Source organism: Neophocaena asiaeorientalis, unplaced genomic scaffold (genome assembly GCF_003031525.2).
Source record: "Neophocaena asiaeorientalis asiaeorientalis breed wild unplaced genomic scaffold, Neophocaena_asiaeorientalis_V1.1 scaffold87, whole genome shotgun sequence".
NCBI classification, from domain to species: Eukaryota; Metazoa; Chordata; class Mammalia; order Artiodactyla; family Phocoenidae; genus Neophocaena; species Neophocaena asiaeorientalis.
In genome coordinates this window covers 2,828,483-2,853,407 of record NW_020175432.1, presented here as the reverse complement: position 1 = coordinate 2,853,407, position 24,925 = coordinate 2,828,483, and the positions used below count along the sequence as shown (strand labels likewise).

The 24,925-nt window shown below is 60.0% G+C and overlaps 1 protein-coding gene across 1 annotated transcript in view; it reads right to left on the bottom strand.

Moving 5' to 3' along the window:
* Positions 1-16,174, bottom strand: part of SSBP4 (single stranded DNA binding protein 4) — a 16,849-nt gene extending 675 nt beyond the window's left edge. Inside the window, exons 1-15 of the mRNA XM_024767373.1 lie at positions 15,114-16,174; positions 6,947-7,019; positions 6,430-6,576; positions 3,030-3,119; positions 2,240-2,299; positions 2,085-2,154; positions 1,858-1,925; positions 1,706-1,773; positions 1,332-1,377; positions 1,205-1,240; positions 1,050-1,104; positions 900-970; positions 743-821; positions 325-353; positions 96-203 (exon numbers count right to left, since the gene is read on the bottom strand). Coding sequence (XP_024623141.1) covers positions 96-203; positions 325-353; positions 743-821; positions 900-970; positions 1,050-1,104; positions 1,205-1,240; positions 1,332-1,377; positions 1,706-1,773; positions 1,858-1,925; positions 2,085-2,154; positions 2,240-2,299; positions 3,030-3,119; positions 6,430-6,576; positions 6,947-7,019; positions 15,114-15,172 — 1,059 coding nt within the window. The 5' untranslated portion in view covers positions 15,173-16,174. The remainder of the gene's footprint in view (positions 1-95; positions 204-324; positions 354-742; positions 822-899; positions 971-1,049; positions 1,105-1,204; positions 1,241-1,331; positions 1,378-1,705; positions 1,774-1,857; positions 1,926-2,084; positions 2,155-2,239; positions 2,300-3,029; positions 3,120-6,429; positions 6,577-6,946; positions 7,020-15,113) is intronic.
* Positions 16,175-24,925: the final 8,751 nt, after the last annotated feature.

The window sequence follows — 24,925 nt, the reverse complement described above, 5'->3', positions numbered from 1 at the left end:
CTTGCTCTGGCCCCCCGGCCGCCCCGCCGGGGTCTGCCCGCCAGGCCCCTTCGGCCCGACGCCGCCGCGGGGGGGGAGTCGACGCAGTCGCTTACGCTTTCGCTCGGGAACGGGTGCAGGAAGGTCCCGGCGGCCGCCATCTCGCCGTCGTCCCGCGGGGTGCCCGGGGTGTTGCTCAGGCCGGCCACGGTGCCGGGGGAGCTCTGGGGGCGGCCGCGGTCAGAGCGGAACACCCCGCCCCGCGGCCCAGGCCCCAACTGCCGCGCGGCCCAACCAGGACTAGGCCTCTCCACGCGGGCCGACCCCCGCAGCCCCGCCCCCCGCAGGAGCGCGGTCGTCCAGATCGCCCGAGCCTGTGGACCGACAGACGGCGGTGACGCGGCTCAGACGCGCCAAGCCGGCTCCACCGACCCCTTCCCGAACTTCCCCGGCGGCCGCGGCCCCTCCCTCGGCCCAGCCCACTGGGGCACCGCCGGGGGTCCCAGGCGGAGGGCCCAGATCTGGGGTGGTGGGCCAGTGCCGGCGGCCGGGCGTCCCCCCGGTTTAGTTACTGGACCCTCCCCGCAGCGCGGCCAGCCCCAGTCACTGAGCCCAGAGAAGCTCGGGGCGCGCCCCCAACGCCGGCTAAGCACAGAGGCGGAGGGGCTGAAGGGGGCCGCCAGGGGGCGCACGAGGCTCGCGAAGCAGCTGGGCGGGGGCGTGTGCGTGGGTGTCTGTGTGTCCCGGGACTCCGCCCACTCACCCAGGGATCCGTTTACATGGTGAGGCTCCATCGCACTCATGGCGGCCATGGGGGCCTCCGGACCAGGGCCAAGCGGGAACTGCAGGCAGAGGAGCAGCTTGGGCCTCGGGCCACCACCTCTCCGCCCCCACCCCGACCCCCGCAAGCCCCAGCTCACATTAGCCCTGCCGGCGCCTGGCCCGATGGGGTTCATGACGGTGTACATGTTCTCGCTGGAGTTGGTGGAGTCTGAGGCAGTACGTGAGGGTGGGGTGAGAGGGCCGCACCCAAACACACCCCTCCCTATGCCCCGCCCAGGCTGTAGTACCTCCAGGGCTGGGCATGATGGGTGTTCCAGGGGGCCCACCTCCTCCTGGGGGTCCCTGCACACAGAGGGAGACACAGAAGGTGAGAAAAGTCCTCCAACTGCCACCCCACAACCGCTGCCCCCAGGTCGGGTGTCCCAGCTTCGGCATCACTCACCGTGTAGCTGCCAGGGGAGGAGGAGGAGTAGGGGATCTGGGGAGATGGGCAACTGTGAGCAGCCCGCCCACTCTACCAACTCGTACACTCCTAATCCCCCCCCCACCAACGCCATCCGGACACTCACCGAGTTGCCACTGGGGCTGGCCCATGGGCCACGCACTCCGGGTCCCCTAGAACAGACAGTGGTGGACCCTGGGTCTAAGCCAGGCAGTACACAGCCCCCCAGCACACACTCCCTGACACCCCCAGCCTGCCCCACGTGCCCTCAGAGCAGCAGATGTTGGCCGAGAAGTAACCAAGCACAGATGCCAGGCCAGCCTTCAAATCCCAACCCCATCCATCACCCACTGGTCTTTGAGCCTGAGTTTCCCCACCCAGCAGTGGCGTAAACAGTATCGGGGCTGTTGTGCGGCTTCGGGGTCTGCCCCAGCATACCCAGCCCATGAAGCTGGGTGGTGACCCGCATGGGCACACTCCCGGGGTTCCTGAGGGCCTTACATGTTCATGGTGGGCAAACCCGGGCCAGCAAGAGAGTTGGGTGGGGGCCGCATGCCACTTCCGTAGCTCTGTGAAGGTAAAGGGGCCGTGAGAGGGCAAGCCGAGAGAGGGCAGCCCCTGAAGCTGCCCTGTCGCCTGGGCCCAGCCCTTACCTGGGGCCCAACGCTGGTCATGCCCCGTGGAGGCGTCACCCTCTGCATCGGGCCCATGCTCGAATGACCTGGGGGCAGAAGGAAGAGGGCTCAGGCCGCGGCCGTTCCCCGGTGTGGACAGGCGCTGTGCTGGTGGTTGGGGGTGTTCCTGCACGGTGGGCTGCGGGGAACTGGCTCTGGGATCCTGACGAGAGGCGGGGGACAGCAGCGGGAGCTTCCCTACTCACCCTGAGCACGTGGGGAGGGGTCCATGGCGCCAGGGAGGAGGGGCTGGGAACTGGGTAGGCCCACGGGAGGCTGCGGAGGGGGAGTGGCAGCACTGAGTGTGGGTGCCCCCACCCCGGCCCAATTCCTGACCCCCCTCCCCTCATCCGTCTCTCACCTGACTCGGCAGCCGCAGGGTGGGCCGAGGGCCCCCTGGGAACCGCGGTGACATGAAGGGCTGGAAGAGGTGGGCCGGGGATCAGCACCTCCCCCCACCTACTCAGCCCCCAAAGCTACCCGCTTCCTGCCGCACCCGGGCCCCCAGCCTGGATACTCCCCCTCCTCCAAGACCAGCCGGCAGACCTCAGCCAGCCGCGCCGGGGGCGTGGGAGCGCAGTGGGACGGGCCCAAGAGCCAGGGGGAGGGGTGTGCGTGCTCGAGGGGGCGGGGCACCACAGGTCCTTACCGGAACCTGAGGCCCCACCATGGTGGCGTTGGGGTTGTGGGGGGGAGGCTGGGAGCCGAGGGGGGGCCCTAGAAGGACAGAACCAGGTGGGTTGGGAGGAGCGAGGTTGGGAGGAGCGAGGTCACCCGAAGTTCCACGGTTTCCTGTGGCTCTGCTGAGCCTGGCCAGGGAGGGGAGGGGACACCGTGGAGGCAGGAGAGTGGGCCAACTAGCCCCATCTGCGGGACGTGGCGGGGGTGGGGTGGACCCAAAGGGGGAGGTCATGGGCAGGACCCGTGGTTCAGCGAGCCAAGCTGTGCGGCCCCAGGCGCCCCGACACACACAGGCGCAGGCCTAGTGCAGAGACCCCGCCCCCTCCCGCAGCGGGGCCCAGGCCAGATGGCCCCTCCCTCACCAGCACTATCGAGGCCCGCAGGGGCATACCCACCCCGTCATTGCCCCTGCCTGTCACCCTCCCACACAAGCCCACCCAGGGTCAGGAGACAGGGAGCCCCAGCTATACCTGGAAGAAGCCGGGTGCCATGGGGCCTGATGCCATTGCATCATTGGGAGCCATGCTCCCCATCACCGGGCTGGGGGCCGCTGCAGCGCTCTGCAGGGGTGGGGGAGATGGCAAGAGCCAAGTCAGGCCACTTCCTGTCCAAGTGTTTCCTTCTCTCCTCAAGCAGCTGGCCCCACGGAACAAGGAACCCAAGCCATCCAACTACTCAGACACGGGAGGATTTGCGGGGTGGGGGGAGGCGGCTCTACGTGAGGGAAGAGCTGCGGCCTCCGTCCCCACCCTGGCTCAGCAACCAGATGTGCTGGGTGGCCCTCGGCAAGGGCTCTGCCTCCTTGGTGAACCCGTGACCCTGGAGGTGATCAGGGCCCAGCCTGGCTGAGCCCACAGCTCAGGTGATCAGGGACCTCAGCCCCCTATGTCCCCACCCTGAGGATTCCGGGGGTCTGAAAATGCCATCCACCCAGGACTCCAGTGCGTGCCACATCCTTCTAGCACAGGCTTGTTGTTTTGGTCTGAATCTAACTTCAGATGGGTGGGGGCACAGTCCCCCACTCCCAGCCCAAGCCAACCAGCCCTGATTCCTCCTGCCTGGCAATGCAGCTTAGCTGGGCCCCCAAGACACCTCAAATCAACCCACAAAAAAAATCAATAGACAGCTTCAAGATGAACCTCCCTCCCAGAGGGCTCCTCCTTGGAGCTACTGTACAGACCACTCCCCCTCCTCCTCCTCCAGGAAGGAGGGGAAGGAAGAGCAGAACTCTGCAGTGGGGTCTCCAGGCCCCCAACCTCTCTTCAGATGGAGGAGGGGAGAAGACCGGGTGCCTGAGAGGGGAGTTCCCATGTCTGCCAAGGGTGGAGATGCTGGTGGCAGGCCCAGAGTTGGCAGGGGGACAGGCTGACAGGCCACTTCCTCTGGTCGGTTCCAAGTCCCAGGCTTGTCTGCCTTTGGGGCCCACAGAGCAGGGGGAAAGGGGGAGATAGAGGCCTAGTCTTCAGGGCAGAGGAGACACATCAAAAGGATAGGGAAGGGGGAAGACACTGCAGGCATTGAGTAGAGCACTTCTCTTAAGGCCCCTTGACTCTTGCGGCTGCATCATCTGCCCTCCCCCTCTGCCTCCAGGCCCCAAAAGGAAGAGGCTGATCTGTCTGGGTCACTGCTGTCCCTGCAGCTGGCACAAGCCAGCACACAGGGGCACTCAGGGATTTGTGGAACTGCAGCCACTTGGGTTCCGAAGAGTTAAGCACTTAGCCCATGGTCACACAGTGCATCCTGCCCTACAGAAGTAGGGAAAGGGGCCCCTCGTCTGGGTCAGAGCAGGGCCCCTGGAGTCACACCCTTCCCTTTGGGGACTGACACCTGCCCCCTTCTTGCTCCTTCTCAAAGGTCAGCCTCTAATGGATTTCTACCCAGGCCCAAGTTGGGAGGGTACCAGTGCGAGCACTCGCAGGGCCCAGCACAAATCTTTGAAAACCCAAGTGACCCCGGGGGTGGAGGGGGACGAAGCTCTAAGCCCCTCTCCAAAATGCTGGGTCACCCCTGCCCTCCACCTCACCCTCTCCCACAAACACAACACGATGGCTTAGAGCAGCTACTCTCGCTGGCGCCGGCCTCAGTGGCTGGAGGGAAACAGCTCTGAGCCCTGGGTCTGTCCACCCCTCCCCAACCCTTACGGAGGGCAGGAGCGCAGCCCCCCTTTCGAGCCGCAGCAGGCGCCAGAGCATTTCCTGGTTGGGGAGGGTGGTGGTGCGGGTGGCTGCCGCTCCAGACCCTGAGGTGTTTTGGGGTGGGGGGTAGGGCCCACCCTCCCGGTCGGGTGACCTGAGCTGGACCCCCCAAGTCAATCAACCACCCCCAGAGGCGCCAGCCTGGCCTGCGTTGCCATAACAACAGGCTGGGCGCGCTCGCGTTTCCTGGAGACGCCGAGGTTGGCCCCCAGCCGGGAGGCTCTGACTGAGCCCCCTCAGGGGGCGGAGGGCGGGAGGAGGGAGCCCCGACTGCGAGGGAGAGGCGGCAGGACGCCCCTTCACCCCACCCCCCGTAAGTGCGGAGGTGGGGCAGAACGTGTAGCTGGCTTCAGTCTGCTGACACAGGGACCCTGTCACCCCAGGGACGGGGCGCCACCCCCCTCCCCTGACGCGCCCTGCTGCCATGGTAACCAGCAGCGCGCCCCAGGAAGCGCGCTCATTCCGCTGGGAGACCGCGCTCTCCCCTCCCCGGAGGCGCCAGGCTCGGGGCGGGGACGAAGGCAGGCGCGGAGAGGGGAGGGCTGCGCAGCCCGGGAGGGGAAACAGAGCTCAAGGGGCCCAGGAGAGGCAAAGGGAGGAGCTGGGGGCTACATTGGGGAGAGAGAGCTGGGCCCACGCGGAGTCACGCACGCACACAGCTACACACACTTCTGTCACCCCAGTTCTGGCGGGACCACAACATGAATAGTGGGACCTGATGGGGGTGAACAGCAGCGACCTCGGCTCCCATAAATGTGCATACAGCGTGCATGGGGCGTCTTCAGGGATATGGTGAACCCCAGCCTTCTCGGGCTGCACCCTGGCCCTGCAGAGGCCTGCACGCCTCCACAGGGGGGCCTCTCTGTTGGCGAGGCCGTGCGTGGTGTGGGACCCAGACTAACCGCAGAGGGCCGGGAACAGCCAGGCCCTGAGGGGCACAGCAGAGCAGAGGGCTCAGGATGTGAAGGCGCCCACTGCAGGAAGAGTGGTTGCAAGGAAGGGGGGAGGGCAGGGGGAACCTCTCTCAGGGGCCAGGTGGCCAATCCCCACAGGCCAGGGTGAAGAAGTTAAAGGCAGGGGGCTGCCATCTCCCCATAACAAGGTGCCGCCCGCCCCCTCACGTTACCCACCCACCTCTCGGGACAGGCCTCTGACTCCCACTCAACTTGTATGAAACTGAGGCCAAAGACGTGAAGTCAGCAGCCCCAGTCGCAGAGCAAGGTTGGGAGATCTGCCAAGTGCTCGGCCTCTCCTGCTCCAGGGTGCACAGGCAGTTAGCCGTCCCCCAGCACCCCTGCCTGGGCCCCCACCCCAGAAGGCTTGGAAAGGCTGGGGTGGGAGGGGACAAGCAGTGGTGGCCACCCGTCCGGCCCCGCATACACGGAGCTAGGGAGGCAGGAGCTGTGGTACTGTCTACCTGGTTCCACATGGGGTTCACGTGAGGGGGAGCAAAGGAGGGGCTGGCCTCGGGAGGGTGTGGGGCTCATGGGGACCGTCAGGAGTTGGGTGCAGTGGGGGGCAGAGGAACCCCACAGAAGCCATGATCTCAGGTCAAACCCCACAGCCTGGCCCACTAGCCCACCTGAGCCAGCTTCTGGCCATGCAGCCCCCCAAGGCCACAGGACCCTGCCCACACCCGTGAGCCCTGCTCCCAGCCCCTGGGGCGGGGACTCACGTAATCCTGGAAGGCCTTGGCTTCACTCGAGTGCTCGCACGCCTCTCTGCGGTCAGGCGCTGCACAGTACAAGTCCCAGAACACGTAACACCAGGAATGCAGGAAGCCGGGGGGCTCCCCCAGCGTAATGTTCTTCTCCCATCGGATCTGCAGGGGAGAGGGAAGGAAGGTGAGGGCTAACGGCCTGGCCCTGTCTGACCCCTTCCCCTCCCAAGAGGCAGCCCCAACCCAAGCCCGGGGCCCAGGAAACACCGGGGCAGGAAACCAGCAGATCAGAGCAAGGGAGCCAGGAGGGGGACAGCTTGGTGAGGACAGGGACAGAGGAGCGGGACACAGATCCTCAGATGGATGGGCAGATACCAGGATGCCAGCCCCGCCGCTCTGCAGCCCTCAGTTCCCAGGGCACAACCCAACCCCACCACGGAGACCTGATAAAAATGGGTTAGGGAGGACCCCAGGATGTGGGTGCCAAGGAAGGGGCTGGCTGTGGGGGCCCTGCCTGGCCAGGCCAGCTTACCTCGGACAGAAAGGTCTGGGCTGACTTCTGGGCACCAACGTGCAGCAGGTACTCATACACGTACAGCGCCAACCTGCAGGCGGGAGGGGTGGGGGCCGGCTCAGGCTCTCAGGAGGTCCAGGCAGACCCAAAGCTCTGCCCCGAGGGTCCCTGGGAGGGGTTTTAAGGTGCGGCACCTGCCCTCTGGTGGGAAGGTGGAGAAGGGCAGGGGCCCCGCAGTGAGCCCCTCATTGTACCTACCACCTACTGCCAGCCTCACTCACTTCCCTCTGCTGGTCTCCCCCTCGCCCCACCTCCCCCACCCCTCAGAAGAGATGGCCTCCTCACCAGTTGCTCAGCCTGGCCAATTCCTACACATCCATCAACACACAGCCTGCAGGCCCCTCCTCTAGGCAGCACTCCTAGCAGTCCCCAGCCCCCCACCTCCAGGCCAAATTCTGCTCAGTTCAACACCCCCCTGATGGACCAAGTCCTGGCCCCATCCTGCCAATGCTGAGACCTTATAGCAGCCTTGGCCCCAGGGAGTTCCCCTCCTTGGAGAAATGGCTCCTGGGCTTCACTCTAGTTTGTGCTCTGGGTGGGGTCTCCCAGCAGGCACCCTGGGCCATGTGGCCAGGGCCCAGCGCCTAACTCACTCCCACCCTCACCTGCCAAGGAAGAAAAGGGGCTCTCTGACCCGAGGTCTTCCTCCTCCAGGTTTCCCTAGACCCCATCCTTTTCCTCAGGATCAGTTCCCATCCACCAGTGGTGGCTATGACATATCCATACCAGCCCCCCAAGGGGGAGTCTGGGGAAATGGGAGGTAGGGCCAGCAGTGCCACTCAGCTGCCACAGCACCGCCCTGTCCAAATGCCCACAGTGCCCAGTACCCCTGGACACACCAACTCGGCCACTGCCCACCCCAAGAGCACAGGCCACGCTCCAACCAGCAACACCATCCACTTGCCCACACAGGGAGGCCGGACCATCCACATTGCCTTCCAGGCCTTTCCATCCTTGGCCTCCACCACACCCCAATCTGTCTTCCACACCCGCCAGCAGAGGGACAATTCCCCACCCGCTAGGGTCACCCATTCCCCAGCCCCCACTCTACCAGTACCGGCCCCTCCGGGCACCTCCAGGGTCTTCCTACTACCCAGCCAGGCCCCAGGTGGACCGAGGGGAGTCTGGATCTAAGACCGGGGGCTCCCCAAGGGCCAGCCTGAGGCTGCTCCGGTGAAAGCTGTAGGCCCTTCCAGATGCCTCCCCGCTCAGCTGGCCTCCCTCCCCTGGCTGATGGCCCCATCCTGAAATAACCTTGCTTTGACTCATGCTCCTGCTTTCTCTCACCCTTCCCAGCCAGGCTGCTCAATCCTCACATCCCAGCCCCCTCTGCAGAGCACCCCCGCCCCCAGTTCCAGCTCAGACCTCACCAAGGCAGTTCTAGCCCTCTGTCCCAGGCCCCACCCCAAGGCTTCTGCCCTTGCCCTGGACCCTCTCTTCCTTCCTTCATCCATCCATCCGTCCTTTCAGTCATTCATTCAACAAACATTCACCTCCTTGAGCAGTGAACACAACAGACCCCTGTCTCCCTGGAGGCTACCTGCTCACAGGGAGAGATGGAGAAGCAAAAATACAAAGGAGGAGGTAAGTCATCTGGTGGGGTGGAAGGTAGTGTGTGCTACAGAAGTACAAGGGGGGGACATTAGGGAGTCCGGGTGGGCAGCTGAACCAGGGCAAGGTACGTTACACCACGCGAGCTGTGACAGCCACCGGAGGGACAGAAACAGGTCACAGAGGGGTAGGATTTGTGGGGCTCACATAGTCCTGAGCATGGGTCTCCCCCAAGACTGGCCAAGGTTCCTGCCTCATCATCACACCCCTCTCAGCAGCGCCTCCAGCCCGGGCGCCCCCAGGTTGCAACATCGCACCGCGGCAGCATCCACCCTTCTCCAGCCCAGTGGTCTTCCTCACCACCCCCAGCCTCCAGGCTCACCTGTCCAACTCACTCCTGGGACCCCCCCCTCCCTTTCTAGAGGTTTCCTGAGCCTTCACGAGTGGACTGCATCTACCAGGCCTGAGTCCATCAGTGAAGAAATGAACATGAAAAGTCAATGGGGCCGGAGGAGACCTGAGCAGCTCCAGCCTGCTCACCAACCGACCCTCCAGGCAAATAGAGAGGTTTGAAGAGATCCAGCTGGCCCCCTGCCACCTCAGGGAACGGTGCAGGGAATGAGGTACCCAGAGACAGGGAGCAAGACAGAGTGGGGGGATCCAGGTAGGCTGCCCAGAAGGGAAGCGCAGCAGGGCAGGGGGAGCACATGGGGGGCTGCAGTCTGGCCCCACCTCCACCAAGAGCAGAAGCCTCTCCTCAGGGTTCAGGGAGCCTCCTGGAGAACATGTTGGCTCCCACTAAGGCCACCAAGGGCTCTATGCTGCCAGCCCATCGGGTCCCGCTCCATCACCTCTCACCCTCTACTGGCCAGGGGTGGCATCGGACCCAGGATGCAGGTCCCGGAGCCCACCACTGCCAGCTCTCCTCCCTCCTCCGGCCCTGCCCCAGCTCTCCTCTCTTCTCCCTGGGTGGCCTCCCCTCCTGCTTTGATGTTGATGACTGACGTGGTGCAGCTGCCCACAGGGTTCCTCCAGCCTGGCCTCCCCCGTGAACTCAGGGTCTGCCGTCCACTTGACATCTTAAAGGCCCAGCCCCACCCCAGCTTCTTCCTCTCCTTCCCCTCCTGTTCCCTGACCTGGGTGGTCTTGACTCACATAGGTGTGGCGCAAGTGTGAAGATCCACCTAGCTGTCCCCCAGAGATCACTACATTTATTGAATTTAGGGGAAAAACTTAAGGAAAAAGCACTCTCTCTCCTGATTCTGAGCCTTCTCCCTGCCCTCTTCAGCACACACTTGGTCCAGGCCACCACTATCACTTACCTGGATTTCAACAGGGCCCCTCTAGGGGCTGCTTCCTCCCCTCCCCACCAGCACTCCTCACTCAGACCCTTCAGTGCCTCCCACACACGTTGGCCACTCTCTACCTCTCCACCCCAGGGCCTTTGCACAGGCCATTTCCCTGCCTGAGACACTTCTGCTAGAGACCCTCATGGCTCCAAAGTCACGGGGCAGAGGCTTCCCTATCACTTCTAACGGCAGCCCTGCTCCATTCTCCACCTGCCCCCCCCATCATATTTATCTCCATTTGACACAAGGCCCTCTGCTTACTGCCTGCAGCCCCCACTGGATATAGCTTTGGGAGGGCGGGGACCTCGTCTCACTCCTGAGCTTACACAGCGCTGGGCATCCTGGGCCCCCAGCCACCCCAATGAATGAACCAACCAACCCTGAACCCCCTCGCTCCCGGGATGTCCGGTAGGCACTTATGAAGGTCAGCACTTACTTACTATTCTGATGTTAAGAATTTGGGGTTTTATCCCAAGAGCAAAGAGAAGCCAGAGAAGGTTTTCAGTTTTGCTTGATTTCTCTTATATGCTGGTACTTTAATTTTTATCAAGATCAAGTCTCAGAGAACTGTGAGCAGCTTTGTTTGTTTTCATTGAAAACTTTTGAAGCCTGGACATCTGGTCAGGTTGTTTCAGGACCTCCAGGGCCCGCCACTCAGGGAGGGCTTATGGCTTGCAGGTCACTGTCTAGGCCCTGAGATGGGTTGTGGGAAAGGGCCTGGGCTCTGGATCCAAATCCTGGCCCCACCCCAGCCCTGGTCAGCAAATGACCTGCAGAATGAAGAGCCCACCCATCAGAGGGGCTCCCGATGCAAGAGGGCAGGAGATGGGAGGGAGTGTGGGGTGCACCGGGGGCCCTCCCTCCAGAAGGAACGGTGACCTGGAGGGTACAGGGTGCCCGGACCTGGAGTGCTCATGGGGAGAAGCTGCAGCTTGCACAGGGAAGTGGTGACAGAATGGGGTACTGGAGCCTCCTGGACTAAAACGCAGCAGTACTACCTTCATCATCCAGAATTACCATAATAACCAAGAATTAAGGTAAGAGGTGCTCCCTGCCAGGCTTCCCCTCCCCTTTAAAGCCCCTGGAGGCACATACTGCTGGGGGCTGGGAGAAGCCCTCTCTACTCAAGGCCTTGTGTCACCCCCTCACCCCCATCTAATCCATCACCAGGTCCCACCGATGCCCCTAAGGGACTCTCCAGCCTACACATTTCCTCCCTCCCCTCTGCCACCCTCATGGCCAGGCCTTCAGCTCTTAAGAGCCAGGGTGGTGGCCACCCTCCTCACCGGCCTCCTGGCAGCCTCCACATTTGCCCCTTACAGCCTTTCTCCTACCCAGCAGCCAAAGTAACCGCCCCCACTAACAAATTCCATCCCAGCATTTGCCCCCCAGATACTGCCTCAAGACCTTCCCAGAAAGCTCCCCTGTGTCCACGGGCTCTGCTCAGCCTCCAGGACTCAGTTTGGGGGCTCCTTTCTCAAGAACCTCTTACCCATGCACCCCCCTCCAACAAGGATGCCCACGGGCATGGGCACCTGGAAGCCCAGCTAGGGATGGGACAGACACATGGTGAGTCCCTTGCCTGCTGGGATAATGAACAAACTACCTGAGGTGATGTGCCCATATCAGAACCAACCCTGGGGACTTTCCTGGTGGTCCAGTGATAGAGAATACGCCTTCCAATGCAGGGGACGTGGGTTCCGTCCTTGGTCAGGGAACTAAGATCCCACATGCTGCTGGGCAACTAGGCACGTGTGCCACAACTACTGAGCTCACGCGCCTCAACGAGAGCCCGCGTGCTGCGACCTACAGAGCCCACACGCCCTGGAGCCCACGCGCCACAATTACAGAGAGAAAACCCGCTGCCACAACTAAAGAGAAGCCCGCGTGCCGCAACAAAATCATCTGCATGCCTCAACGAAGATCCCGTGTGCAACAACTAAGACCTGACGCAGTCAAAAATAAATAAGTACTAAATAAATCTTAAAAAAAAAACAAAAACAAAACTAATCCTGGGAGAAAAACACAAGACGCACAGTGACACTGACAGTGACCATCACTTACGGAACTATTCTAAACCCACGTGGCAGCACTTAAAGTGTTCAAGGATGTACACACACGATGCAAACACTTAGATCTCTCCCCTCAACTTAGGACAGCACAGCCTCTGGGGCTGGAAGGGGGAAGGGATGCAAAGGGGACACAGGGGCCTTCAACTGTCCCTGTCACCTTCATCTTATTTAAAGAGACCTGAAACCAGTGACCGAATGCAAGCGCTAGTTAGTTCTGGGTAGGAAGTGATCTCGGGGTTTCCCTGTAGGTTGGAGTGTTCATCATTTACACAAGGAGAGGCTGTGTCTTCCTGCAGGCAGCCCACTCAGACCCCAGCCTCCCTCTCGCCCACCCTGCCATCCCTTCCTTGTATTCCCTGGACCCAGCAGTCACCACGGTTTGCTGTGAGCCCCCAAGAGCAGGGACCCACCACCTGTGCACCAAGCAGGCACTAAGTCCATTTCTGGGACAGGCTAGCCCAGACCTAGTGCTGAGATGGGGAGCCAGAGGGGGCTCAGGACAGGGGCCCAAGAAGGAAAAAGAGGAAGAGGAGGAGGAGTCAGGAGGGTGAGATCAGGGAGGAAAACAGTCCTGGAGAGTCGAGCAGTGGAACCCCCTTGACCCCATTTCACGGAGGAGGAAACCAAGGCCCAGAGACAGGAAGTGGCGTGATTGGTGAATGCCTGTGAGGGGTGCTCTATCTGCAGCCTCTCACCCAGTCCTCGTGAGAATCCTGCAAGGCCGGCTGTCCGTGTTTCAGAGGGGAAACTGAGGCTCAGAGCAACCAGCCTGCCTCTCTAGTGTATCAGCCCCAAGTATCTGAGAGCTCTCCTGTGCCCCAGAACCTGAGTCTTCAGCAGGGTCCTTCCTCTCCAGGGCCTGGCATCCCCGTCAGTGAAGTGGATGCCACCATCTGGTGTTCTCCAAACTTTCTTTAGTGGCAGAACCTCGTCTCCAAGCCAACGCTGCTACAGGACCCTCTCGACAAGAAATGGATGAGCGCAGGATCGCTCTGGCCAAGAAGTCAGATAACCCCCTCTTCTACCCCTAGCCAAGAGCCGAGGCCTGGTTCAAAGACTCAAAATCTCTCCTGGACTGTCTAGTGGGATTGAAACGCACTCCAAACCCCATGACCCCAGCTCAAACCTATTTCCTCCCTTCGCTTATCTCCACGGCCACCCCCTAAGCTGCCACCATTAGCTCTCTCCCAGATAACTGTGCCTGCCTCCCCCAGGTCTCCTGGCCCTCTACCCTCACGCGACCCCCAGTAAGCCCCACTCCACAAAGGAGCTGGAGGGTACTTTGGAACACAAGCCTCTCTGGCCCACACAGCACATCCCCACCCTGGGCACCAGCCCCAGCTCTTTGGCCTGGCCTCGCCCTAGGGCCTTTGCACTTGCTGTGCCCTCAGCCATCAGCTCTTCCTCCAGGTCTCTGCACACCTGACACACCTCCTCACAGTTCACTACCGCCCACTTTCCCATTTTGCTTTTCTCAGAGCATAGCTCCAGATCCTTCCATTGGCTTGCTGAGTAACTCACTTGCCTCCTAGCTAGGATGTGGGCTTCTTCAGGGCCAGGGCCTGGCTTCCCAACCACTATACCCCAAGACCCAGCCCAGCACATGTCTGAACAAGTGAACGATTCCCACTGGGGGAGTGGTAGCCCCCAGAGCCCAGAAGCCAGGGTACCAGGATGGCTGGAGATGTGCCAAGATCCCCAGGAGTGGGGTGGCTACACCCCCCCTGCTTCCAACCTGGGCAGGAGCCAGGTGCCAGTTTCAAAAAGTCTTCCTGCTTAATGGTGCTTGGAAATGGACCCCAACCTCATAACTGTGCAGACAAGAGAGGTCTGGAAGGGCAATCATCTGTGCAGCATCTCCTGGCCAGAAGAATCTCTTCTCCAAATTGACCCCGAGGCTGGGTAGAGAATGGATACTCATCCTTGGGTTGGGGGGAGAGGTGGTGTCCCTATGTCAGTCCAGGAAGAAAAGACAGGAGACAGCCCATATTCAGGGCTCCTTTTCACTGCCCAGATGTTTAAGTCCTCACTCCCGCTCTGGCCCTCAAAGAGAGTCATCATGGGACCTCTCCCCAATAACTCAGCCTCCTAACTGCTCCAGCAGCTGGTTTCCCGCCCTAGGTGGCTTGACTTCTAGGATCCTGCAAATCAGCCATTGGCCATCAGACATCAGAAGCCTTCTCTTTTCCCTGGCACTTTAACAATATCACAAACTGTTGGGTGCCCTTGCTGTGAGACAGTCACACGTCCTAGCACCTTTCAAACACTCCCCAAACCTAAGAGACAGCACTGTTATTATGTCTGCACTTCTCAGGATAGGAAAATAAGCCTAAGAGGGAGTGCTCCCTCACCCAAAGCCACAGGGCAGGTAAGTGGCAGGGCCAGGAGACAAGCACAACAGCTCAGCTTCTTCCCCACCCCAAGAAGCTCTGAGCGCCCTCCGCCCCTCACTGCAGAGTCTGGGAGTTAGGAACCTGCCCCTCTACCAGCCTGAGACCATCTGCTACCCACGGCCCAGCGCCATGCCCAGAACAAGTGGGGGCCCCAGGACTGTGATCCTGCGGCTTCCCCAAGGGCCCCACCCAGCTGCCCCAGGCCCGGCTGGACAGGTGGCCTTTCAGGGGTGGGGCCGGCGCCCCTCAAGCCCTTCTCACGTCTCTCAAGCTTTCGGTAAGCAGCGGGGGAGGGGGGAGGCGCCCAGAGCGGCCAGTCTCGCCTGTCCGGGAAACTTCCCCAGAGGATGGGGGAAGCGGCACGAATGGCGACTCCGCGCGCACACGCGTTCGCAACCTCCCACACCCAAGGATTAACCGTCGGGAAGGTCTCGCGACCCTCTAGTCCCGCTCGAATCTCGCGCGCCCCCGCAATCTCGCCCCCCTCGGGTCTCCGGGGTCCCTTCTACTCTCACGACCTCTCGAATCTCGCGCGTCCCCTCAAATCTCGCGACCCCTTAAGCCCCTCACGCCCCTTGGGTCTAGCGAGCTCCCCAGTACCTCGCGACCCTCCAGCCCCTCCGGTCTAGCGCGCCCCTTAAATCTCGCTCCTGCCCCGCACCCACGTGCCCCACGCGGTGCCCGCCGGCGTTAGGGCCACGGAAGCAGCGCGGCCACCGAGCCCCGCCCCCGTAACCACGGTCCCGGACCACCGACTCACTTCTCTCGTGCCTGGCTGTCGGAGGGCACGGCCGAGCCCTTGCCCCCCTTTGCGTACATGCTGCTCCGTGCCGCCGCCGGGGCCCCACACCTGTCAGGCGGCGCCGCGGGCCGCGCTCCCGGTCGCCATAGCTACCCCGCGCCCCGGGCCTCACCGCCCCGAGCCCCGCGCGGGCATCGCGGGCATCGTCCGCGCGGGGGAGCTCCAGACGGCTGAGACGGCGGCGGCGGCAGCTCCAGCTTTGGCTCCGGCCGCGGGTTTTATTTTCTTCCTCTCTTCCCTCAGCGCGGGCTGTTCCGGGAAGCGCGCGCCCCCTCCTCCCGCCGCGCGCGCCCCCGCCCGCCGCCTCCCCGTCGCCCGCGGGCGCCGCTCTTAAAGGGGCGATGGCGTGAGCGCGGGTGGGTCCCGCCGCCGAGACCGTGGGCCGGGCGCGCACGCGCAGTGCCCGCCGCGGGGGGAGGGGGCGCGGGGATACACATACTCGGTGCGACTGGGGACAGCCGCACGGGGACACACAGCAGGACACAGCTGATCACGGCTACACACACACTTTCCAGATACACCCAAATTGTACACCCAAGAACACAGCCACACACTTAGTTGCGGCTACATTCTCCGACACAGGACTGCACACGTAAGTCTCTATAGCTACTGGAACAACTACTGATAGCCCCGTAAAGCTACAGGCAGTTATACTGGGTGTATCGCCCCGCAGAGCTACCCACGCCCAGCACGTGTGGGAACCGCCACACACACAGTCTGCCCAGGGATACACTGTCATACACGTAGGTATACACAGCTCAAATAGTGGCTGTTACAGAACATTGAAACACACTCGACGCTCACATACGCACACAGCCGCACAGAGACAAGCATCGGCACCGCTATGCCATAGCTTCCAACAGCTGTGGAAAGAGCCCACGCAGCTACTTGCTGTCACCCTGGGGCACACCGTCGCAGCCTCCCGAGGGCTCCACACAGGGACCTGGGGTCTCACCGAACCACAGATGGCTCAGTCACACGCAACACACAGTCACACAACACAGATACATGCAGCACAAAGACACCACACAGACAAGAAGCTCCTGGGATACCCAGGCCACACCCTGGGAGCTACCCTGCACTGCCCCACAGTCACACTTCCGTGTCAATTGTAGGTGCTGGGTGACTTGACTGACTGGGTCATTCCCGCTGGCTCCGCCTCTCAGCCTGTGCTGCCAGCTGTAAATATTCCAACTTTAATAGCACCTTTGCAGCAGTCAGGGGTGCAGGCAGTGGGCACCCCATTCTCCCTCCTAGGGCCCTTCTTCTCCCCCCAGGAGGTGTGCAGAGGTGGAGGCCGACACCGAGGCAAGGACACCCGCAGGGCAGGGGTGTCTGGGGTGGGGGCGGAGGCCTGTGTGCCAAGGTACCTGTGGGCAGTGTGCGCCGGACGTGCGTGGGCTAGGTGGCGGGAGGCGGTCCAGTTGTGACTCTAGGTCTAGATGCTTCTGTGAACGTTTGCCATAGGTTTTTTTGTTTTTCTTTCTTTTTACGACCACAAGTGTGTGTGTAAACACGCGGTTCCTGTGTGAGTGCACGTGTGCGTCGTTGTGCGTGGGGGGGTTGGCAGGCACCCAGTCGCTGTCTGGGCAACTGTCCCTGGCTCTGCGACAGTGGTTATGTGTCCGCGGCGGCCGTGCGGGGCCGAGTGACGCGGCGTCAGGTTTTGTGCACTAGTGTGTGTGCCTCCCCGAATGGGTGGATTGCTGGCTCCCTGGGACGTGTGTGGTGTGGCTGTGCGCTCACATTTCCTGTGTCGTGTGTTATGTGATGATCGGAGCGCCCCTCCCGCTGCCGGCCGACCCCCCATTATGCCTCCAACGGCCTCCTCCCCACCCAGGTCTTCTGCCGGGCGGGAAGTCTTGAACCGCTGCGGTTCCAGACAGGCGAAGAGGAAGGGAAGGGCCAGGCCGGCCCCAGCCCCGCCTCCATCCCGAGGGGCCACGGCCAGGGGGGGAGGGGGGGACACGCCAACCCTTCCCACTTCCTGTCCAGCAGGTCGTCCCCTCCCCCAACATCCTCTCCCGCGGACCTCCCGGGCCCCGGGCCGGCGCAGAGGAGGGGCCCGCGCTGCTCACTAATGGGGGCGCGGCAGGCCAGCTTCAGTCGGACGTCGAGATGGGGACTGCCCGATGCCCTGGGGGCCACCGGTGAACGTGGGCGTCAAGGACACCCTCGTCGTAATACCTGTTCCCATTACCGCTCTCCAACAACTACTCCCGGCCAGGCACAGAGAGGGTGTGACTCACCCAAGCCACACAGTGTATTGGTGACAGCTGTGATTCCCACGGACGCTCCCACCACCACCCCAGGCGCCCCCATCTATCTCCTAATGCTCTGTTGCTCCCCAGAATTCTGTGTGCCCTGGGCGGGTCCATGGCCCTCTCTGAGCTCCGGTTCCTTAAGTCGATGTGAGTCTCCATCCTCCCCACAAATATTTATTGAGTGCCTCCTGTGTGCCGGGCTCTGTGGACCCAGTCGGGACACGTTGCTACTGCTTGTGGAGCAGAGGGTCTGATGGGAAAGGCGGACAGTCAAAAGCTGGCGAACAGTAGGATAATTTCAGGGAGTTCCACGTGATGGGCAGAGGGAGGGGACCCCGGTGAAGAGGACGGGGCGACCGCAGGGGCGGAAGGCGGAGGGAGGGAGGCTGGGAGGCGGAGGCGCCCGTGGCGGGGCTAGCTGCGGAGGGGGAAGCGCGGCCGGCGGGAGAGACTAGCGCGGTTCTCATGGCAACAGGGACGGATCTCCAAAACACTGCCTCGGCGCCGGCGGAAAAGTCGGAGAAGAGCAAGCTCTAGCCCCCATGCGGCGTCCGGGGAGCTGAGCCGCGTGCACAACCAACCAGAACGCACGCCTTGCAAAAACATATATATATATATATATATATTTATTTATTTAATAAGGGGAGGGGGTGGATCCGAAAGATCTGGAAGAAGAATGTTCAGATTGTAGTCACGGCAAGTGCAAAGGTCCTGAGGTGGGCACACGGTTAAAGTGTTGGAGGCAGAGCGAGGAGGGCGGGGGGAATAGAGGAAACGGGTCGGGCCATTCCTGGTGGGGACGGGTTGGGCTTTGTTTTAAAAAAGGAATAAGGAGCCACAGGAAGGTGTGTAGCCGCGAGGGGCGGGATCTACGTCAGGATTTTAAGAAGCTCCTTGGGGCTGCCAGGTAGATCGGGATGGCGTGGAGGAGGCAGGGAGGTTGACCCGGTAAGAGGCCCTGGAGGACTTGACAGGCCCGGGAATTGATTTAGGAGCCGGTGTGGGGGCGGGGGACGGTAAGCAAGGATCGCTAAGGGTTAAGGCTGGGCCAGAGACCTGCGGCTCCTTTGCCGGCTCCCGGTCGCCCCCGTGTGGCTGCCGGGGACTGCAGCCCTGAGCTGGGTCTCTGACTCTTGGGACCACCGACGCCCCCAAACCCCAGGCCCTTAACGTCGGGGTCGGTCCCTGAGAGAGTCCGAAGTCGGCTCTGCTTGTAGGTTAGGGGGATTGCCTGCAGAAGGAGCCATCCCTCCCCTCACTCCCTTCCAACGCTTCCATTCTTCAGACCCACCTCTCGGCCTTTGCACTGGCCGTTCCTGCCTCCTGGAGCGCTCTTTTCTCTGGCTCTTGGCCTGGCCTGTTCTGGCCTCCTTCGACTTTTGGCCGCGTTGTTCCTTCTTCTCCCCCACTCGCCCTTCTCTTTCTCCTCCTCTCCCTCTTTTCCCTTCTCCTCCTCCTCCATCTCTCCCTCCCCCAACTCCTTGCCTTCCGTGGCCATCTCCTCCAGATTACTGGTTCTGCACTAGCCTTGGTTGGACTTGTCACTGTTATGATAAAATAATGCCTAAGTCATCTGTTGGCAGCCTCCGCCTCCCTCTGGATCTGCTCTCCCTGCAGACACAGCGGTAGAGGTCCATGAATATGTTGCTTGAGTCGTTGGGAAGGCTAGTTTGGGTTTTCCCGATGATGGTTTTTCCTCTCCACAGCAGGTGGAAGCAGCCCGTTAATGGGGAGGGGGGGACGGGGAAAGGGAGGGATTCGGGGAGGGGCCAGGATCCAGGCTGGAGACCCCTGCAGCCCCTCCTCAGCTGTGCGTGGGAGGCGGCCACAGCTGGGAGCAGGGTCTGCGCCGTGAGACGTTTCCTTTCAGAAGCTGTAATTATGGGTAATTTTCTAACTGCAACACAAAAATTAAAACCCAAACAACACCGGGAGGGAAGAAGCCACAGCAGCTGGTGAGCACCGGCGCAGGCTGGGCTGCGGGTTCCAGCCTAGACCTGGTGGGAGGAGCAAGTAGTGGGGGAGGAGGTTGTGAAGGGACACAGGGCGGAGGGTCATTAAGACAGGCTGGACTCTTTGGACAGCCAGCAAACCCTTGTAGTCTCGGGTTTGCAAAATGGGGGTTATACCCCAAGGCTGATCACTTGGAGGCAGAACTCCCCGCTTGGAAGATCTGGACCTGAGTTTGAACCCTGGCGCTGTCGGTCTGGCTGTGTGGCCTTGAACCTCAGCCCCCAGGCTCTCAGGGTCTTGAGGAACTCAGGCGAGAGAAGGGACGCAGGAGGACTGAGTGGAGGAGCCTCAGTCGAACCTACAGCTCACTCCCCCGTTCATCCTCCGTGAAGCTCAGCCTGAGCCAGTACACTGCCAGGCTTCCAGCACCTTCCATGGCTCCACAGCTCACAAATCAAGACTCCGCCCCTCCGCCCTGCACTTTCCAGAGTCAAACTAATCCGTAGAAATTGGTACGCCCAGCTCTGATCAACCCTTAAAATCCTCCCAGCAGCCTCCTGAGAGAGGCAGCACTTTTTTCTCCCCATGTTACAGAATGGGGAAACTGAGGCCCAGAGAAGCATGAAGGGAGATACATGGGCGACCCAGAGGCAGCACCCCACTCACTGGAGTGCCCCCAGCTCCCTGTCTGGGTCTGGGATACACTGGGAGATTGGAGGCATTTCGTGGAGACCTCAAGAGCAGGGAAGGGAGAAATGGGGGAGGGAGAAAACTATCGCAGCTACAGAGAAGGTTCTGCAGATAAATCTGAGGCTCAAAGCCGGGGAGCCACTCGCCCGGGGACGCACATTCGAGAGTGGAGGCACCGGGTCCCACTTTGGGGTGCTCTGGCAACGCCCCTCCCTCACCACCTCTCTCTGGAGCTCCGCCTCTCTTCCTGTGGTGTATTTTCCATGGCAACCTAAAGTCCTAAGATCCCGGGGCGGTACAGGGGGAGGGGTCTTTTCTTCCCTTTGGGTGGGGGGCTTCCTCTGCTGAATAACAGCACTGGGGAATGGATGCTCACTAAGGACCAGAAACTGGTCAGTTTTGTCCATGATCCTGTTGTCTGCACCCAGCTCATTCCCACCCCAAAGCCTCTGCACAGGCTGTCCTCCCGGCCTTGGACACCCTTCCCCAGCCCTTCCCCATAGCCCGCCTCTCTTTGTCCTTCAGGCCTCAGAGAGGCCCTCCAACCATCTGGATCACATTGCCCTGTTGGGTTTTCCCGCAAATCTTATTTTTGCACGTTGATTGCCAATGTCCCCAGTAACCCATGAGTTCTGTGAGGGCAGGGAATTCTATCATTTTGTTCAGTGCTGTGTCCCTAGCACTTACAAGTCTTGGCACACAGGCGCTTAATAAATACCTGTTGCCGACCGAATGAGTTAAAAATTACCAATGTCCCCTCTGTTCTGGGGTCTGAGGCCTCCAGTACCCTCCTTCAGGGGTCTCAGCCTGAGAGCGACACAGACCATCTTGAACTCCCCCCATCCTCCCCGTGTTGGTCGGGATGGAGTTTGGGAGTCAGAGAAGTGGGAGGGACCAATTCTCTGCCTCTGCCAAAGCCACCAGAACCTGCAATCCCGAGTCTGGCCACACGAGGGCAGCAGAGATTCGCAAGTACAACTCCGGAGGGTCCCAGCGGGCCTCGCCTTAGCGCGCCTTTGGAGTGGCTCTTGAGACCCCAAGTTTCAGGCTTGGAATCTGGTACACCTCTGTTGACCTTGCCCATGCCCCCAAGTAGGCTTCCAAATATATATTTACATAGTTATCTACTGAATTATTTCATGGCAAAAAAGAAGAAAAATACAGAAAAAATCACCCAGTTCTCCCATCCCCCCCAAAGTGTTCTCATTTTGAGCTCTTACCTGCACATGTTTTTTTCCTTTTTTGTCTGTTTTCTTTTTTTTTTCCCCTCAAGAGGTTTTCTTTGACGAACCCTCTTCAAAACTGCAAACCGCCCTGTCTTTCTCTCCAAATCCCCCAAATTCTTTTTAACTTTTCCTCTCCCCAGCCCTATTATTTCCTAACCTCCTTTAAATTTGCTAATTTACGGTTCATCGTATCTCCCCCAACCTCCCACCCCTCCCCCAATTCACCTTTCTAAGGTGAGAGTTTTGCTGCATCTGGTAGGTGCTCAGTAAATATTTCTGGAAGGAAGGAAATCTTACCAAAAGTAAAAAATAAATAAAACCTAGCAAATAAGCTAAATAACCTTCTTAGCCCTGCCACCCCCAGGCAGCCACTACCATGAAGTCAAGTCTAAACCTGCGCATCCAGGAGCGGCAGATCGTCATCGTGTGCCGTGCAATGGCTCTGCACACGCTTCTACGTAGATGCAGACAAATGAATCTTGTCTGAGCACAGTGTTGCCTAATGGTTAACCACACGGTTTGAGGGCTCACCCTCGGTTGCTGTAGAGCCTTGGGCAAGCTACTCAAACACACTGTGGCTCAGTTTCCCCGTCTGTGAAATGGGGGGATAATGACAGTTCCTACCTCAAGAAGCTATGGTGAAGATGACATCGCTTAATAGCCAGTGCTTGGCTGCTGCTATTTATAATTACTTAAAATGTTTTAAAAATCTGACGGCTTATAATGTTTCTTTATATTCCTCCACCTATCTTAATTTGGGGCCCCCTGGTCCGGGTGAGAAGAGAGACGGGGACCTGCAGGGGGCGCCAACGAGCAGGCTCCACAAGACTGGGTTCCCAGTGGGCCCTCAAGAAGCCCGCCAAGAGCAAGTGCCTCTGACACGTCCTACCCGAGGGAGGAGGGAGGAGGAAGCCGAGGCGTTTCTAATCAACTCTCCTTCCGTCTGTGGTCAGGGTAGCTCCCAGGAGAGCCGTGTGGGCCAACAATGTGGCATCCTGTGACCAGAGCAGCCTCAGCAAAGAAATGCCTGTCTGGCAGGTGGAGGGTGCTTGCTGACCGCAGCTGCCCTGGTGCCACATTTTGTTTGCCCACCCCTCTCCTAAAGGCATTCTTTGGCTTCTAAAATGTTACTGTAACCAACGAAGCCATGTGACCTCAAATAAGGTCTTTCCATTACATTCAAAATCAAGCTTTACCTTCTGAATTCGATTTTTGTGCGTGATGGACCATTTACACCTCCCCCACCCTTAGGACACTCAGCTGTGTATTAGTCACACACGGCCCGGGACCAGGCACATCCGTCTCCCAGCCCTTCACGGCCACCTTGCACGGTGGTTTTCACTGCCCTCATTTTACAAAGGAGGAAGCAGAGGGACATCCCTGGTGGTCCAGTGGTTAAGACTTCGCCTTCCAATGCAGGGGGTGAGGGTTCGATCCCTGGTGGGAGAGCTAAGATCCCACACGCCTCCCAGCCAAAAAACCGAAACATAAAACAGAAGCAATATTGTAGCACATTCAATAAAGACTTTAAAAATTGTCCACATCACAAATAAAATTGGGCCTTCCCTGGTGGCACAGTGGTTACGAATCCATCTGCCAATGCAGGGGACACAGGTTTGAGCCCTGGTCCAGGAAGATCCCACATGCCGCGGAGCAACTAAGCCCGTGCGCCACAACTACTGAGCCTGCGCTCTAGAGTCCGCGAGCCACAACTATGGAGCCTGCGGACCACGATTACTGAAGCCCAGGCACCTAGAGCCCATGCTCGGCCACAAGAGAAGCCACCACAATGAGAAGCACACGCACCACAAGGAAGAGTAGCCCCCGCTCGCCGCAACTAGAGAAAACCCATGTGCAGCAACAAAGAGCAATCGCAGCCAAAAATAAATACATAAATAAATAAATTTATTTAAAAAATTACAAAGGAAGAAGTGGAGGAACAGAGAGTTTGAGGTACTGGCCCCAGGTCACACAGCAATGAAGTGGCTCAGTGCACTGTTTGCTGAATTAACGCATGGAGGTCTGCAGTTGCTGGAGTCTGCTCACATTCCAGGTTTGCCCCTAGGTTGCTTGGCCACCTTAGCCCAGCCCCTGGGCATCATAACTGCCTGTGGTCCTGACCAGCCAGCTCCAGAGCTCCTCAGAGGCCTCAAGATCCCCAGGCCCTGTAAAGGGCTTCTACTGTGGCTTGGGCTGCCTAGCAACCTGCCCTAGACCCTCCCTGGGGTGAGACTGGATTCTAAGAGTAGCTAGACCAGAGCCAGGGGATGGGGGTGTCGGTAGTTCAAAGGCTGTCACAGGGAGAATGGAGATGGCAGGAAGGGGCTGAGGCCGGAGATTTAGAGGCCTCACCCTGGGGAAGCTCGGAGGTGGAGAGGGGTTGATTCCAGATAAGTGTGAGAGCCTCGGGACAGAACTGGAGGTGGATGTGGGGAGGGGAAGCCCTAGGCCCCTCTCCAGCTCCCCAGACTAGGGGCTCCTGGGGACACACCGAGGCCTCACTCAGCACAGGGTGCGTACTGGGGATCAGAGGGTGTTGGGCAAATGTGGCAAAACTGTGGGACCACAAGTTGGTGGCCCTGAGGCTGGGTTACCCCAGGGTACTCCCCGCATCTCTGTCTTTGTCTTTGGGAGTGGTCTCTGAATTTCTTCTAGGTATCTCTGGGGTCTTGGGGATGTCTGAGTTTTTCTGGGTTTCTCTGGGGTTTCTGAAGGTCTCTAGGTGTCTCTGAGGCTCTACAGAGGTCTCTGTGCTGACAGGTTGACCCTGCCTGGGATTCATATGGGCAGGAGGGGGAGTATGAAGGTGAGCCCTATGGAAGTTTCTGGTTCCTCTCAGCCAGGTTGAGGGCCAGGTTAGCCCCTCTTCCCACAGCCTAGCCATGGCCTGCCAGGGCTGCAGCAGGAAGGCCCAGGCCCCAGGCTCCCCCAGACCCACCTTCAGAACCCACTGTCTCAGGCCCCAAGCCGGCCTGTCCCACGCCCACATAGTCCACCCCAAGCCTGAGTGTCTGGCCCTTTAGTTCCTCATTTCCTTCACTTCATTTCCTCATTTCCTCCTATTCTAAGAGGCCTCAGTGCTGGAATCCACCCACACCCAGGCCCGCCAGCTGGCGCCCCTCTGTCCCTCTCATCCTAAAAGCCTGAGTTCTTGTGTGTGCTTGTTGGCTGATTTCAATGTTTGGATTGAACGTGTTGACTGTGATTTGTATTCATGTGACATGATAGGATTCTAAAGGAAAAAAAGATAAAAACATGCATGGGGAGCTTCTCCCTCCCATCCATCTGCCACTAAGAGGTAACCCCAGGGTATTTGTTTTTCCTGTTTCATCAAAAGTTTCTATAGGGGGGCTTCCCTGGTGGCGCAGTGGTTAAGAATCCACCTGCCAATGCAGGGGACATGGGTTCGAACCCTGGTCCGGGAAGATCTCACATACCACGGAGTAAGTAAGTCCGTGTGCCACAACTACTGAAGCCCGTGCACCTAGAGCCAGTGCTCTGCAACAAGAGAAGTCTGCACACCGCAATGAGAAGTAGCCCCCGCTCACTGCAAATTGAGAAAGCCAGTACGCAGCAACGAAGACCCAACGCAGTCAAAAATAAATAGATTAAAAAAAAAAGTTTCTGTAGGAAGCTG